We start from the raw sequence: 17,486 nt of genomic DNA, 5'->3' as shown, positions 1-17,486 counted from the left end.
ATGTCCGAGAGCCGTTGCCGTCAGGCGGTGGCCAGAGTCCTCCAGTTGTTACAGACCTTAGGTTGGGTTGTCAATCTCAACAAGAGTCAGCTTGTTCCTACCCAGTCCTTGGAATACCTGGGAGCTCTATTCGACACGAAGCAGGGCAAGGTATTTCTGTCCACGGATCGTGCACGCAAGCTTCAGTCTCAAGTGCGTCGATTATTAAGTCTTCAGCTGCCGCTGGTTTGCGATTATCTGATGGTTCTGGGGTCTATGGCGTCCACACTGGCGTTGGTTCCTTGGGCTTTTGCTGATCTACGACCATTACAATTTGCGTTGCTCTCCCGATGGAAGCCGGTGTCAGAGGAGTTCCACTTACCACTTCCACTCACGGCTCAGGCGCGGGAGAGTCTTCACTGGTGGCTCGATTCAGGCCATGTCACTTGCGGAGTGTCTCTCTTGGTCCCCGACTGGACAGTGGTGACGACGGATGCCAGTCTCTCCGGTTGGGGAGCGGTTTGCCTAGACAAGTCGGTACAGGGCCGGTGGTCCTCCGTCCAGTCGCAGTGGTCCATCAACCGTCTGGAAACCAGAGCGGTGCGCCTGGCTCTGCAAGGCTTCCTCCCGTTTGTCCAGGGGAAGGCGGTCCACGTGTTGTTGGACAATGCAACAACAATATCGTACATCAATCGCCAAGGGGGGACAAGAAGTCCACTTGTGGCGGAAGAGGCAAGGCTTCTGATGAGCTGGGCAGAGCGCCATCTCAACTCCATAGCAGCGTCTCACATTGCCGGGGTCGACAATGTTCAAGCGGACTTCCTCAGTCGACACCACCTAGACCCCGGGGAATGGGAGCTGACGGAAGATGCGTTTCATCTCATTTGCGAACGGTGGGGGCTGCCCCACATGGACCTGATGGCCACGTGGCACAACGCGAAGGCTCCTCGGTTTTACAGTCGACGTCGGGAGCGAGGAGCCGAGGGCGTCGACGCGTTGGTTCTTCCTTGGCCAACGAATGTGTTGCTGTACATATTTCCTCCGTGGCCAATGATAGGCAAGATCTTAAGGCGCATAGAGTTGCACCCTTCCAACGTAATCATGGTAGCACAGGAGTGGCCACGGCGCCCTTGGTTTGCTGATCTCGTTCAGCTGTCGGTATGCTCCCCTTCGGCTACAGGGGTTTCCGGGGCTCCTCCGTCAGGGCCCCGTTTGTTTGGAGGATGTGGATCACTTCTGTCTCGCTGCATGGCTTTTGAGAGGCAACGCCTAAAGAGAAAAGGCTATTCAGATGCGGTGGTAGCCACGTTACTGCGGTCCAGAAAGCAGTCTACGTCCTTGGCTTATGTACGTGTCTGGGTAGTTTTTGAGGAGTGGTGTGTCAGCCGAGGGCTAGATCCCATCTCCGCTTCCGTCTCTGATGTTCTGGCTTTTCTTCAGGCCGGCCTAGCCAAAGGGCTTTCGTGTAGTACCCTTCGCGTACAGGTGGCAGCGATTGGTTGTTTGCGGGGTAAGGTAAGCGGTTCCTCTCTGGCCCTGCATCCGGATGTCTCTCGTTTTCTTCGGGGGGCTAAGCATCTTCGCCCGCCACTACATCATCCATGTTCCTCCTGGAATCTTAATTGGGTCCTTTCTACTTTGTCTGCGGCTCCGTTCGAACCCTTAAAACGGTCTACGCTTAAGGATCTTACTTTGAAGACCGTTTTCCTGGTTGCGATTACCTCGGCTCGGAGAGTCTCGGAATTACAGGCTTTGTCTTGTCGGGAGCCATTCTTGCGGATTTCAGATGCGGGAGTTTCCCTGCGGACGGTTCCGTCTTTTTTGCCAAAAGTGGTGTCACCGTTTCATTTGAACCAGTCTATTGAGCTTCCTGCTTTCGCAGGTGGCGAATACTCGGACCCGCAATGGAAGGAATTGCGGAAGTTGGATGTGCGGAGGGTCCTCCTCCGTTATCTAGAAGTCACTAACCCCTTCCGGGTGTCCGATCATCTCTTTGTCCTATTCTCTGGTCCAAAGAAAGGGGGCCCGGCGTCCAGGACGACAATCGCACGGTGGCTTAAGGAGGCCATCAGCTCAGCGTACGTGTTACGAGGGAAGCCTATCCCGAACGGTCTCAGGGCTCATTCGACAAGAGCTCATGCTGCGTCTTGGGCGGAATCTTCTCAGGTGTCGCCTCAAGAGATTTGTAGGGCAGCTACCTGGAAGTCCTTACATACCTTCATTAGACACTACCGGTTGGATGTTCAGGCTGCGGATTCCGGGGGTTTTGGAGAGAGGGTACTCCGAGCGGGACTCTCTGCTTCCCACCCTCGGTAATTTAGCTCTGGTACATCCCAGGTGTCCTGGACTGATCCTTGGTACTACAGGAACGAAAATTATCAGGTAAGAAACTAATTTTCCTTTCCACTGTGAAAGAGTGGGGGACTCCATTCAAAAGGTGCCCACATGCAGATGTGAAATGCACAGGGAGAATGTAATTGTACTGTATATCATGGTACATGTTAAATATAACAGTAAGAACATAAGAAATTTCCATGCTTGGTCAGACCAAGAGTCAGTAGTACAAAGAGTCTCTAGGTTCATGGGGGAACGGGACGAGTTGGGAGAATGTAGGCTTGATATTATTTTAATCATCTCTCAGACTAAGAAGAGATAGACATGCAGTGTCAATTCACACTAGCTTTACTATGTAGAGAGCTATATCTATATCTAACTCACACATATATATCAATTGCGCTAGTCAATCATTCCTCATTCACGCTGCTTCTAAACTCTCTGTATTGGTATGCATTTATAACATGTATAGATACCAGCATAAAACATTGTCAGAATGTATAGAAAGTGCTTGTAATGAAAAAATGACACACTTGCAATAGAGCTGGACTTCAAGAAAGGTACTTGAAGTCTTCTCCAAATACAGTTCCAGCAAAGAGACTTGGAAAAGTTTCCAACACGCTACGTAGACAGTGGAAATTCACAGTTCCCTGTACGTACCCGGATCAGTCCAGACAGCTGGGTTTTGCCTCTCTTCCAGCAGATGGAGACAGAAAAAACTTTGAGAGCGCCCTCTCTTAGCCTGGTGTGCCACCTGCTGCTCCTCAGTATTTCTCTGTCTCCAGCAGATGGAGGTGGTGCAAAACCTGCGGTTCTGATCCCAAGTTTAAATTTGAGTAAAAAAAAAAAAAGAGGTATTTCAGATTTTTGGAGTCCCAGGGAGTCGTTAGGTCCTGGTGGGACCGTCCTCCCTGGTAGTAGGTGGTGGACGAGCAGGGGTTGGGAACCCCAAAATTGGCTCCTGACTTTGGCCGGCAGGGCGATAGCTGGTGGTCCAGCTCCCTCCTCCTTCAACTACAGCCCTTGCAGCCTCTGCCAGCTCTTCAGGGAAGTATCCCTTTATTTCTTTCCTCTCTCAAACCTTTTCGGCTGCTTGAGGGGAATCCAGTGGCAGGGCTGTGTGGCGGTCTCCAGGCGCGTGCTTCTGGTGTGTGGGACCGACCAGTTTATGGATTTTCTTCCCTCCTGATTCTTATTTCATCCCCCCCTCCCACGGCTGCTGGTAACTGCCCCGAACTTCCTTCACCCGACATGCCGCGCACGAGCCGGTGCTTGCGCTGTGGGGAACTGCTGTCGGGCCGTGCCTCCTTGGGCTGCTGCGACCTTTGCTTCCCCTGTGGGGAGGGCTCTTCAGGTGCCATATCAAGAGCAATAGCGCAGCAGGCGAGCACCGGGAGGTTGCTAGCTGCTCAGCAGCTCACTGTCGAACGGCGGATATTTTGGGCGTGTTTCGCGCTGCGGAGGAGAGAACTGTGGGGGTGTGGAGATCTTCCCCTGGCGCTTTCTCCGACCAGTTCCAGCCCGATGGAGGCCCAAGGGGTCTCAGGGGGGGGCTTCATGAGGAGGACCCCTTTTCCCTAGAGGGGAATTTAGGGGGTCCTATGGTTTTCTTGCCAGAGTTTATTCTTTTGATGCACCAGGCCTTTTTGGCCAGTGGTTCCCCCAAGCCGAGGACTCCCATACCCCCTGGGGTCCATGGATCCGCCTGCTAAAATTTCCAGGGTGGATGATACGCCGATGGAAAGTGCAAGGCCCCCCGTGGTACTGGGGACCACCCGGGAGGTTTTCCTTGCCGATTTGGACCTGGGGGAGGGGCTGGTGGACCCCACTCCGTCTCCTGACGCCCCGGACCTTAATGCCGGGCCTGTTCATTTGCCCTCTGGAGGGGGGATGACTCTAAGGGAGTGCGATTATTTCAGCGTGATGAGTTGGCACCCCTCATTCTGCATGTCCTGGCGGAGCTCGGAATTGCAGAATCGCCAGTGGAACAGAGCCCAGATAAGGTGGATCCTGTTCTCACAGACATGCGTGGGTCCGCTATGACCTTTCCTCTGCATGCCATGCTCTGACAGAACTTGCCAGGTTCTTGTGACCTGGATTGGCCACTGTTAGAAGCAGGATGCTGGGCTTGATGGACCCTTGGTCTGACCCAGTATGGCATTTTCTTATGTTCTTATGATGCTCCAGGATACCCCAGAGATGGGCCTCAAGGTCAGCAGAGCAATGGACAAACTATATCCCTTGCCTGAGGATACCTTGGAGCTACTGAGGCTCCTGAAAGTGGTGCATCCATTACAGCGGTCACCAAGCGCACGACTGCTCCTGTGGCAGGAGCAGCGGCTTTGAAGGATCGTAAACTTAGTTATTTCAAGAGGATATTTGAAGTCTCTGCTCTGGGCATTCGTGCTGCGGTTTGTAGCAGTTACATGCTCTGTGCAGGCCTCCACTGGGTGCAGCAGTTGCAAAGTACCAAGGATCTTGATCCCTCTGAGGCGAAACAGGCCGAATGCTTGGAGGCTGTAGTGGCGTAAGGTGCGGATGCCCTCTATGATTTGCTTTGCGCTTCCTCGCGTACCATGGTTTCTGCGGTGTCCGTGCACAGGCTGCTGTAGCTCCGGAATTGGGCGGCGGATGTTTCCTCCAAAGCTCAGCTGGTGGCACTCCCCTTCAAAGGCAAACTCCTTTTCGGGGAAGACCTCGAGCAGCTGTTCAAGAATTTGGGCGAGAACAAGGTTCATAACTCCCGGTAGATAGGCCTAAAGGATAGAGGCCCATTTCTTGCTCCCGCGTTCGTGGCCAAAGGCGGTTTCGTCAGAGCAGGGCCCCGACCTCGGGCCAGAGGCAAGCCTCGGGGAGGTTCCAGCCTTGGTCGCAGTCATATCATGGATTCCAGACAGCCCGGAACAGCACAGGACAAGGGTCCAGTGGGACCAAGTCCGCACAATGAGATGTGGCCGACCCACTCCTCGGAACTCATCATAGGGGGCCACCTAACCCTTTTTCTCCAGGAGTGGGTCAAGGTTACATCAGACCGGTGGGTTCTCAGTGAAATAGAACACGGCTACGCATGAGTTTGTTCGTCCACTAAGGGACCTGTTTCTGGTGTCCCCTTGTGGGTCTTCAGAAAAAGAATTCGTAGTTCACCAGACCCTCTGACTCCAATCCCTGGGGGCCATCGTTCCCGTTCCACAATCAGAGCTTGGGAAGGGGCATTACTCATTTACTTTGTTGTCCTAAAGAAGGAAGGAACCTTCCGCCCCATCTTGGATTTAAAGAAGGTGAACGTAGCTCTCAAGGTGCCTCGCTTCCGAATGGAGACGTTCTCTTCTATCATTGCAGTGGTTCGAAAGGGCGAATATATGGCATCCCTGGACCTTAAGGAAGCCTATCTCCATATTGGGATCTGACAGGATCATCAGAGGTTCCTCAGGTTCATTATCATGGGGCAACATTTCTAGTTCTGTGCTCTACCTCTCGGCCTCGTCACAGACCTTCACCAAAGTTATGGTGGTGGTAGCGGTGGTCCTCAGGAAGGAGGGGATTCTGGTACATCCCTACCTGGACGATTGGCTTATCCAAGCGAAGTTGGAAGTTCTATGCTCCCAGGCAGTGCATGTGGTCTTAAGTCGCGTGAGATCCTTGGGCTAGGTAGTCAATCTCGCCAAGAGCCTTTTAGTCCCCTCCCAGGTCCTGGAATTTTTGGGAGTGCGCTTCGATACCCGAGTGGGGAAGGTTTTTCTCTCCGGGGACAGGATTCGCAAGTTGCAGGGCCAAGTTGCTGTGAGCCTTGGTGCCCAGAGTGTGGGATTACTTACAGGTTCTTGGTTCCATGGCATCTACCTTGGAGCTAGTCCCGTGGGCCTGTACGCATATGAGACCTCAGCAAGTTGCGTAGCTGGCCTGCTGGAATCCGCTGTCTGAACAAATCCATCTTCCGCTACTGCTTACAGCCACTGCCAGGTTCAATCTGTCGTGGTGGCTTGCTCGTGGCCATCTGGAGCGTGGGGTGAATCTGGAGATTCCCTGATGGATAGGTGTGACGACCGACACCAGCCTGTCCGGCTGGGGGGGCAGTGTGTCAGTCCCGAGCGGTTCAGGGCTTGTGGTCACCGGTGGAGGCAACTTGGTCAATCAATCACCTAGAGACAAGGACCGTTTGGGTTCTGGAGAGCTGCCTCCCTCTACTGCGCAATCAGGCGGGCAGAGTATTGTCAGACAATATGACGACAGTGGCCTATATCAACAGACAAAGAGGAACCAAGAGTCGTTCTGTAGCTCTCGAAGCAGTGATGTTGTTGTCCTGGGCAGAACAGAATTTGGAGATGGCAGTGTCTCACATTGCTTGTACGTTGGTCGATCTCGCTGACTTCCTCAGCCAACAGCAATTAGACCCAGGAGAATAGGAGCTGTCCGAAACGGTCATGCGTCTGATCTGTCGCAGATGGGGCAAACAACTCTAGTTCAGGTACTGGAGGGATGAAGTTCTCACAATGAATTGAGAATGGTCCACTTTTTGGTTCCAGCTGTAAGAGAGCACTTGGTGCTTTTTTACGAGGAGTGGACCAAGATTACCATGGACCAGTGGGCATTAAGTGTTTATAAAAGATGGCTACGCTTTAGAATTTGCTTGTCCCATTCAAAATACATCATGTCCCCTTGCGCTCCTTTCACCAAGTGGGTAGATGTTCAAGATACGATGGACCATTTGAAACAGCTGGGGGCTAAAGTACCCGTTCCGTGGGGGGAGCAGCGAACAGGGAGGTACTCCATTCATTTTGACACACCTACTTCTGGACTTGAAAAAGGTGAATGTGGCCCTCAAAGTTCCCCATTTTTTGCATGGAGATCCTCAGGTCGGTCATTGTGGCAGTGCTCAAGGATAAATTTATGGATCTGCGAGATTTATCTGCATAAAGCCATCAGGTAGGAGTATCAGCGGTTTCTGAGGATCATGATTCTCTGGGGGGGGATTTTCAGTTTCAAGCCCTTCCATTCAGTTTGGTGTCCACTGTGTAGAAATTCACCAAGGTGATGGTGGTAGTCACAGCGGCCTTAAGACAGGAGAGTGTGCAGGTGGATCCATACCTGGACAACTGACTCATCCAAGCAAAGTTGAAGGATCTCTGTCAGCAGTCTGCAGAAGGTGCTGCGACAGTTGCAGTTTCTAGGCTTGGTAGCGAATCTTGCGAAGAGCCACCTCATTCCCTCACAGACCCTGGAGTATCTGGGTGCTCAATTCGATATGCGGGAGGGAAGAGTATTCCTCATGGAGGAGAGGATGCTGAAGGTGCAGGGTCAGGTTTGACACCTGTTGGAGCTGTCAAGGGTCCAGGTTGTGGGACTCTTTCAAGTACTAGGCTCTATGGTTTCAACATTACAGCTGGTGCCTTGGGCATTTACACATATGCAGCTTCTTCAGAGGGCTCTTCTCTCTTGCTGGAATCCGTTGTCGGAGGAGTTTCATCTTCTTCTCTTTCTGCTCGAGGGAGAAGGCAGGGACAGCCTTTCATAAGGGCTTATTCGTGCTAATCTGGAGCATGATGTGCAATTGGGAGGTTTCATATTGGGTGATACGACCAATGCCAGCCTATCGGGCTGGGGGGACAGTATGTCAGGATCAGTCTGCTCAGGGCCAGTGGTCAAAGAAAGCAGCTTCATGTTCTTTCAGTCCATTAGAGACTAGCATTGCGCTATGTCTTCCTTGCCTTTCTGCCACGGTTACCTAGTGGTCCAGTGCAGGTCCTTTCGGACAATGTGACAGCATGGTCTACATCAACCAGCAGGATAATACCAAGAGTTGGGCAGTGTCTCAAGAGGCCCAGGAGTTGATTCTCTGGGCAGAACTGCATCTGGAGCAGATAGCAGTTTCTCTCATCACCTGGATGGACAATGTTCAGGCAGATTTTCTCAGCTGGAGGAAACTGGACCCCGGGGATTGGGAACTGTCAGAGACAGCGATGCATCTTATTCATAAAAGGTTGAGTTCTCCTCATATGGATGTGATGGTGACCAAACAAAGCTAAGACATCTCATTTTTTACAGCTGTTGGAGAGAACACAGAGTGGAAGGCATCGACACTCTTGTTCTACCATGGCCACTGCTGGGCAAGGTGAAAAGGTGGGTAGAGAAACATCCATGCAGCATGATAATGGTGGCTCCGGAATGGCCAGGCTGAACATGGTTCACAGATCTCGTTAACATGGCCATAGACTGATTGCTAAGATTTGGCCATATGTTGAATCTTCTCCACCAGGGCCCAGTATTTTCAGATCAGGTGGCTTGCTTCTTTCTTGTGGCTTGGCTTTTGAGAGGAGAAGGTTGAGGCAGAGAGAATATCCCAAAACGGTAATTACCACCTTGCTGCAAGCCAGGTGGTCTTCCACGTCCTTAGTGTATGTGCAGATTTGGAATATCTTAGAATCCTGTGTATTGCTAACGGGGTGCAGTCTTTTCAAGCTACTGTATCGCATATTCTGTTTTTACAGGAGGGTTTAGTCAAGGGCCTGGCCTTCAATGTTCTAAGGGTGCAGGTAGCGATGTTGTGCTGTCTCCGAGGGAAGAAGGTGCAGGGATATCCTCTGTCCTCGCATCCGGATGTTGTATGTTTCCTTCGGGAGGCAAGGGGGGGGCAAAGAATTTGCGTCCTCTGATGAGGAACATTTTTTTTTCCTCTTGGAATCTTAATCTGAGGCTCCATTTGAGCCACTAAGAGAGACTATGTTGATGGACTTGACTCTTAAAGTGGTTTTTCTGATGGCTATTTGTTCAGCCAGGAAAATCTTGGAGTTCCAGGCTTTATCGTGTTGAGATCTTTCTGTAGATTTTGGAATCAGGGGTATCGTTAGGCACGGTGCCTTCATTCTTGCCTAAGATGATTTCGGCATTCCATCTTAGACTGTGGAACTTCTAGCCTTTCCACATTTGTATTCCTCCGTGCCTTATGCAAAAGGACATACGCTCCTGGATGTGAGGCAGGCATTATTGAGGTATCTGAAGGTTACTAATGAGTTCCATAGATAGACTCACCTTAATGTTCTGTGGAATGGTCTGATGAGCGAGTGGCATCCAAGATTACCATTGTGCAATGGCTTAAAGAGGCAATTGGGTCAGCATATATCTCTAAGGGTCAGCCTGTGCCTTAGGGTTTGAGGGTGCATTAGACGTATTCTCAGGCAGCCTCTTGGGCCGAATATCAATATGTATTTCCGCAGGAGATTTCCAGAGTGGCTATTTGGAAGTCACTGCACACTTTTCCCAGGAATTGCCGTTTGGATGCTGGGGCTCCGGCTTCCATGGGCTTTGGTGAGAGTGTCGTGCGCATTGCACTCTCCAGGTCCTACCCTGGGTAAGGGAGATTTAAATTACATCCAAGGAGTATGGACTGATTTAGGTATGTAGAGGAAAGGAAAATTGGTTCTTACCTGCTAATGTTCATTCCTGTAATGCCACAGTTCAGTCCAGAGAACCATCCATTGTGTGATGAAGAGTCTTCCGCGCATACTGATGGTTTGCATAATGCAGAGTTGTTAGTGGTTTTTCACAATGTTTAGTTAAATTGATTGGAAATGGGTTTTTCCATTTGGTTATAACATCACCATCCTCCTTGTAGGAATTTGCATTCATGGTTTTTAAGTATGATTATCATCTTGGCTTGGGTACAGGTCAATACTGAGGGATGCAGGTGGCACATTAGGTTATGCAGTAGTGTCAGTAAAACTTTCTCTGCATCTGCTGGCAGGGATGCATATCCCAGGAGGTCTGGACTGATCTGTGGTATTACGGAATTGAAAATTAGGTAAGAACCAATTTTTCCTATACAGTATATACACATTAAATACCTATCAGTAATGGGTGATGTGCATGGTTTTGAAATTTAAAAAAAAAATAATTTAAGTAAATGGAAGGTTTTATAAAATATTACTCTGTTCTATCATTGCTTTCCTTCTTAGGTCAAGTTTCTGTGCAGCGTGCAGTCCTAGAAGTGAAAAAATACCGCAGTAAATTCAGAGATTCAGTGGATGGGTTCGTAGAGGAAGCCGTGATCAGGCGGGAACTGGCAGACAACTTCTGTTTCTATAACAAAAACTACGACAAGGTGAAAGGTAGCGTGGTGTACTTGCTGAAGACATGTCAAACTAGGACTAAAAAAAAAATTCCCAAATGCCAGGTCACCCAGGTGCCTAAAATGTGACACCTGGCACCCAATGGAAGAGGAGATAGCTGCTGCCACTGGTGTGGTTCTAGTTGGGCAGAAAATCAGTTGCGTCTAGCAGGCCAGGAATACATGCAGGTGCTGTGACCAAGGGCTGCCCCTCAGGCAGAGACTACAGGAAGGAGATGTTGGGAGAGACATGGGGATGAAAATGCGTGGAATCCAGCAGGTTATTCAGAAGGCATTTGACAAGTGCTTTTTGAGAGCTCCTCAGGAAATTAGCACATTAAGAACTTGCCATAGTGAGACAGACCAAGGGTCCATCAAGCCCAGCATCCTGTCTCCAACAATGGACAAGCCAGGTTAGAAATACCTGGCAAGTACCCAAACATTAAGTAGAGCCCATGCTACTGATACCAGTAATAGCAGTGGCTGTTCTGTAAGACAACTTAATTAATAGCAGGTAATGGACTTCTCCTCCAAGAACTTATCCAAACCTTTTTTAAACCCAGCTCCACTAACTGCACTAACCACATCCTCTGGCAAATTCCAGAGCTTAATTGTGCATTGAGTGAAAGAATTTTCTCCAATTAGTTTTAAATGTTCTGCTTGCTAACTTCATGGAGTGCTCCCTAGTCCTTCTATTATCCAAAAGAGTAAATAAATGATTCACATTTACCAATTCTAGACCTTGCATGATCTTAAAGACCTCTATCATATCCCCCCTCAGCTGTCTCTTCTCGAAGCTGAAGAGCCCTAACCTCTTTAGCCTTTCCTCATAGGGGAGCTGTTCCATGCCCTTTAACATTTTGGTCGCCCTTCTCTGTACCTTCTACAGCATATCTATATCTTTGAGATGCGGCAACCAGAATCGCAACAATACTCGAGGTGCAGAATCTCCATGGAGTGATACAGAGGCATTATGACACTTTCCGTTTTACTCCCCATTCCCTTCCAACATAAGACTTGCCATACTGTGTTAGACCAAAGGTCCATCAAGCCGAATATCCTGTTTCCAATAGTGGCCAAGCCAGGTCACAAGTACCTGGCAGAATCCCACGGCATAGATAAGATTCCAAGCTGCTTATCCCAACTGTAAGCAATGGATTTCTGCGACTCTCCTTTAATAATGGTTAATAGACTTTTTTCCTCCAGGAACTGTAAAAACCTTTTTTAAATGCAACTATATTAATAGCTTTTACCACATACTCTGGCAACAAATTCCAGAGCTTAATTATACATTGAGTAAAATATTTTCTTATTCATTTTAAATGTATTACTAATAAATTCATTGTGTGTCCCTTGGTCTTTGTAGTTTTTGAAAGAGTAAACAACTAATTAACATTTACTCATTCCATTCCACTCATTATTTTAGAGACCTCTATTGTATCTCCCCTCAGCCATCTCTTCTCCAAGCTGAAGAGTCCTAACCTCTTTAACCTTTCTTCATTGAGGAATTGTTCCATCCCCTTTATCATTTTGGTTGCCCTTCTCTGTACCATTTTTTTTTGTAATATTTTTATTAAAACTTATACATTCTCATGTTGAAGAGATTGTAATATGACAACGTTTTTTTACTCATCACCCTTAATCCCCCCTCACCCCCTTTAATCCATTCCAGTCTCTTTGATTATATACTTGTATACACCAATATACATTGCAGCTTGGCTTTTGAGAGGTGGAGGGGGCATCTGAAAGGATATTTCTACCCTCCTCCAGGCTCAGAGATCCACTATGTCTTGTGGTGCCCTCAGCAGCAATTGGATCCCCTCTTGGTGGGCGTTCCGCAGATTTTAGCCTTTTTGCAGGAGGGATTGTCTAACGGTTTGGCCTATAACTCCCTCCTTGGGCAGGTATCTGCTTTGGGTTCCCTTAGGGGCAAGTTGCGGGGGAGGTCTTTGGCCTCTCATCGTGATGTGGTTCGATTCCAGTTCGGAAGTTGTGTCTGGATTGGAACCTCAATCTAGTTCTGCAAGTGCTCTGTGGTGTACCTTTTGAGCCTTTGAGAAGGGCGACATTGAAGAACCATATGTTCTGCCAGGCGAACTTTGGAATTGCAGGTTCTGTCATGCAGAAAACCATACGTTCTGCTAGGCGAACTTTGGAATTGCAGGCTCTGTCATGAAGAGATCCTTTTCTGCATATTTCTAACGATGCGGTCATGTTGCGGATGGTCCCCTCTTTCTTACCGAAGGTGGTGTCCTCTGTTTATGTTAATCAGACTATGGATCTTCCAGGCTTTCCTGAGTGGTCTGAGGATTCTCCTCGAGAGAGAGCTGCATCTTTTGGATGTGCGATGGACTCTGTTGCGGTATCAAGAGTTCACTAATTCGTTTCGGCACTCAGATCACTTTTTTGTGGTGTTCAATGGCATGAAGAAAGGTGATAAGGCCTCAAAGGCCACAATTTCTCGTTGGCTGAAGGGAGGCCATTTGCTTTGCTTATATTTTGTAAGGGTCACAAGATTCCAGTGGTGCTGAAAGCACATTCTACAAGAGCGCAGGTGGCCTCTTGGGCAGAGTATTAGTTGCTACCTCCTCAGATTTGTAGAGTGGTGGTGTGGTCCTTGCTTCGTACTTTTCAACAGGCATTACTGTTTGGATGGGCGGACACATTAGTCTGTGTCCTTTGGTGAGAGTGTATTGTGTGTGGGTCTTTCAGGTTCCCACCCAGTGTGGGAGAGCTTGGGTACATCGCACTTGTCTGGACTGATCTGGGTATGAACAGGAAAGGAAAATTTGGTTCTTACCTGCTAATTTCATTCCTGTAAAGCAGAGTTGCTTACCTGTAACAGGTGTTCTCCCAGGACAACAGGATGTTAGTCCTCACATGTGGGTGACATCATCGGATGGAGCCCTATCATGGAACACTTTTGTCAAAGTTTCTAGAACTTTGACTGGCACACTGAGCATCACCAACCCTGCATCAAGCAGGGGTCCCCCTTCAGTCTCGCTTGTAGCAAAAAGTATGAGCAAAAAATAAAATAAGAAAACTTAAGTGAACCCAACTCTGCGGTGTGGCAGGCGGGTTTCATGAGGACTAACATCCTGCTGTTCTGGGAGAACACCTGTTACAGGTAAGCAACTCTGCTTTCTCCTAGGACAAGCAGGATGGTAGTCCTCTCATGTGGGTGAATAGCAAGCTACAGGATGCCCGAATAGAATAAACCAAAAACACCCAGTGACATGCAACAGGCACAACAACTGGGGTGGCTTTGGGTATGAGGGCAGCTGGAGTTTCTCAGTGGATCGTAGGCAGGAAGTTGGGATATTAAACTGGAAATAAATTACGCTGGATAGACTGGCCAAAGATGGAATCTTGCGGGCCAGCTTTGTCGAGACAATAATGAGCTGCAAGTGTATGGAGAGCTCCATGTGGGAGCTCTGCAGATGTCAGCAAGAGGTACAGAACAGAGGTGCGCTACTGACATTGCCATGGCTCTTACTGAAGGCCTGCTTGTTGGTAGCAGATGGAAATGCAGTCCGCCAGCCAGGTGGACAGGGTCTGCTTGCCCACTGGAACTCCCAATTTGGTTTTATTGAAGGAGAGAAACAGTTGAGTGGACTTCCTATGGGCTGCAGTGCAGTCCAGATGAAAGGCAAGCGCACGTTTACAGTCCAAGGAATGCAGAGCCCGCTCACCTGGTTGTGAGTGAGGCCTTGGAAAAAAGGTAGGAAGTATTAAGGACTGATTTAAGTGGAAATCAGAAACTACCTTTGGCAAGAATTTAGGGTGAGTGCGGAGCACCACACGATCGTGAAGAAATTTGGTATACGGCGGTATGTTACCAGTGCCTATAGCTCACTTACTCTGCGAGCTGATGTTATAGCAACTAGAAAGATCACCTTCCAAGTGAGATGTCTGAGCTCGCAGGAGTGTAGGGGCTCGAATGGAGGTCGCATGAGCCATGCTAGCACAACATTGAGGTCCCATGCTGGAACTGGAGGATGCAGTGGAGGCTTTAGCTGTAGCAGGCCTCTCATAAAGCGCCCTACCAGGGGTTGCGCCAAGATCGAGGCATCTCCTACACCTTTATGGTAAGTGGCTATGGCGCTGACATGGATTCGGATGGAGGAAGTCTGCAGACCAGACTCGGGAAAGGTGCCAGAGATAGTCCAGGAACCTTGTTGTGGGGCAGGAAAAGGGATCTATTGCTTTTGTTGTGCACCACAAGGAGAAACTTTTCCATTTGGAATGATAACATCTCCTAGAAGGCTTTCGTGAAGCTACGAGGACCTGGGACACACTGTCAGAGATTAAGGGATTGTAGTATTAACCTTTCAACATCCAAGCTGTCAGAGACAGGGAGTGAAGGTTCGGATGACGCAACAGTCCGTTGTTCTGCATCCAGGCGAATTGGTTGCTGGACTGAGAGGTCGCGTAGGATGGGAAACCAAACCTGATGCGGCCAGCGAAAGGCTATGAGGATCGTTATGCCCCCATCCTGCCGTAACATCACGAGAGTCTTGCTGATGAGTGGAAGTGGAGGGGAGGCATATAGAAGGCCCATTGCCCACGAGTGAGTGAAGGCATCTCATGGCGGTGTTGTGGCTGCGGTGTAGAGAGCAGAAATTGTCCACTTTGCGGTTGTGAATTGTCGCAAGAGGTCTGTGTGCGCGGGCCCCACTGGTGAAATATTTGGTTTGCTACAGTGGTATGAAAGGTCTGGCTGAGGTTGTCCGCCATCACATTGTCCACGCCTGCCAGGTAGGTTGCTCTCAGTGGCATGGAATGTGAGAGAGCCCAGGCCTAGATCTGTGCTGCCTCCTGGCATAGCAGGTAAGAGCCTGTGCCCCCTTGCTTGTTGAGGTACCACATTGCTACCTGGTTGTCTGTTTGAATTAGGATTATCTTGTTGGAGAGGCAATCCTGAAAAGCAAAGAGGGCATATCGAATTGCCTGAAGCTCCAGAAAATGTATCTGGTGCTTTGCTTCCGCCGGGTCCAGGTTCCCTGGGTTTGGATGTTGTTGACAAGGGCCCCCCAACCCAGGTTGGATGCATCTGTTTTCAGAGTAATTTGAGGTTGCGGATGTTGGAAAGGTAGTCCTATCTGAAGATTGGACTCTTGTATCCACCAAGCTAGTGAGAGACTAAGCTGGTTGGTGACGTGGACAGTGTGGGACATATGTTGATTTGATTGGGACCACTGGGACTTCAAAGTCCATTGTGTTACTCTCATGGCTACTGACTAGTCGAGCCATTGGGGTTACATGAACTGTGGACGCCATGTGACCTAGCAAGGTTAGTAGATGATGAGCTGTAGTGATTCGGCGAGTCTGCACTGCTTTGGCCAAAGTTGATAATGCGTATGCTTGGTCCTTTGGGAGAAACGCTTTGGCCTGGATAGTGTCTAGATCTGCTCCTATGAATGAAAGGGTGTGTGATGGAGACAGATGTGACTTGGGATAGTTTACTAGAAACCTCAAGGATCGCAGTAGGCTGATGGTGAAATGGAGAAAGTGAAGTACTACCTCTTGGGATGGACCTCTGAGGAGCCAATCGGATAGACGTGGATGTTGCATTGTCGCAAGTGGGCTGCGACTATTGCCAGGCATTTAGTAAATACGTGGGGTACTGATGCTAGGCCGAATTGGCAGCACTTGGTATTGGAAATTATTATGGCCTACTATAAACCTGAGGTATTTTCGATGAGGAGGGTATATGGCAATGTGGGCATAAGCCTCCTGAAGATCTAGAGAGCAGAGCCAATCTCCCCATTGCAGTAGAGGGAGCATGGTGCCCAAGGTTACCATTCTGAACTTTTCTTTGCGGAGATGTATGTTTAGGGCGCGTAGGTCCAAAATAGGACGAATGCCGCCTGACTTTTTCGGAATTAGAAAATACCAAGAGTAGAACTCTTGACCCCACTGCAGTCTAGTACCGGCTCGATGGCATTGGACTGCAGGAGGTGGAGAGCTCTGCCTCGAAGTGGAGTGGTTGGTCAGACCCCACGCCAGACATGGTGAAGTGTTCGGTGGTAGCATGAGGAAGTTTAGATGGTAACCGTGGGCGACCACAGAAGGGACCCATTGGTCTGTTGTAATTGTGTGCCATATGCTGGCAAAATGGCACAAGTGGCCTCCCACAGGAATGGGTGTGGCAGGCGTGGGTTGATTTCTGTCCTCTAGAAAGGAAACAAAACCCCGATGCTGGACCAATCTGTGGGTCTGGTTGGGATTTTGGGGCCCTGTGTTGTCGAGGCTGATCTCTTTGATGCAGGCGGGTAATACCTATGTGGCTTATAGGACCTCCTAGGCTCCCTTCGAAAAGACCTCTTGGTGGAAGATGGGAAGTCCGAGGGGAGAGTGGACAGCTGACGCAAGGTGTCATGGTGATCTTTTAGTTGCACCACTGTTTCCTGAATTTTGTCGCCAAACAAATTGTCCCCTGTACATGGGAGGTGTGCCAACCTTTCTTGGACTTCCTGGCATAGGTCAGAATCAGCACTTATGCCTGCTGCTGATTCACTTGAGGCAGTTTCAAAAATGTCGTATGCTGCCCTAACTTCATGCTTTCCAGCATCAAGTCCCTTTTGGGGAATTGCGGTGAGCCCTTCTTGATATTCCTCTGGTAGGGTCTCAGAGAATTCTTGGACTATCTTCCAAAGATTCTTTGAGTACTGAGTCATGTATAGCTGGTAGGCTGCTATATGTGCCATCAGCATAGAACCGTGGAAGACTCTTCCTCCGAAGGCGTCCAAGGATTTCTGTTCTTTACCTGGAGGGGCAGAAGAATGAGGTCGGGATCTCTTGGCTTTCTTCTGGGCAGACTCAACGACTATGGATTGATGGGGCAGTTGGCTTTTGTGAAACCCTGGAGCTGACTGAACCAGATAGGTGGCATCAATTATTCTGTTCACTGGTGGAACTGTGCCAGGGTGCTCCCAGGTGCGTTGTAACAAATCAAGGAGTGCTTCCTGTACTGGAACTGCCATCACTTCTTTAGGGGCATCATCAAATTGCAATACCTCAAGCACCTTGTGCCTGGCATCCTCCTCAATCCATCCTCAAAAAACCTGCA

At 49.3% G+C, this 17,486-nt stretch overlaps 1 protein-coding gene across 1 annotated transcript in view; it reads left to right on the top strand.

The window, feature by feature from the left end:
• The window catches only part of LOC115099142 (deoxyribodipyrimidine photo-lyase-like), a 58,881-nt gene that overhangs the window by 30,124 nt on the left and 11,271 nt on the right, over window positions 1–17,486 (top strand). Inside the window, 1 exon segment of the mRNA XM_029616511.1 lies at window positions 10,263–10,415. Within this exon segment, the coding sequence (XP_029472371.1) occupies window positions 10,263–10,415 (153 nt within the window).

Source organism: Rhinatrema bivittatum, chromosome 9 (assembly GCF_901001135.1).
Source record: "Rhinatrema bivittatum chromosome 9, aRhiBiv1.1, whole genome shotgun sequence".
Lineage (NCBI taxonomy): Eukaryota > Metazoa > Chordata > Amphibia > Gymnophiona > Rhinatrematidae > Rhinatrema > Rhinatrema bivittatum.
This window is presented reverse-complemented; position numbering and strand designations above follow the sequence as displayed.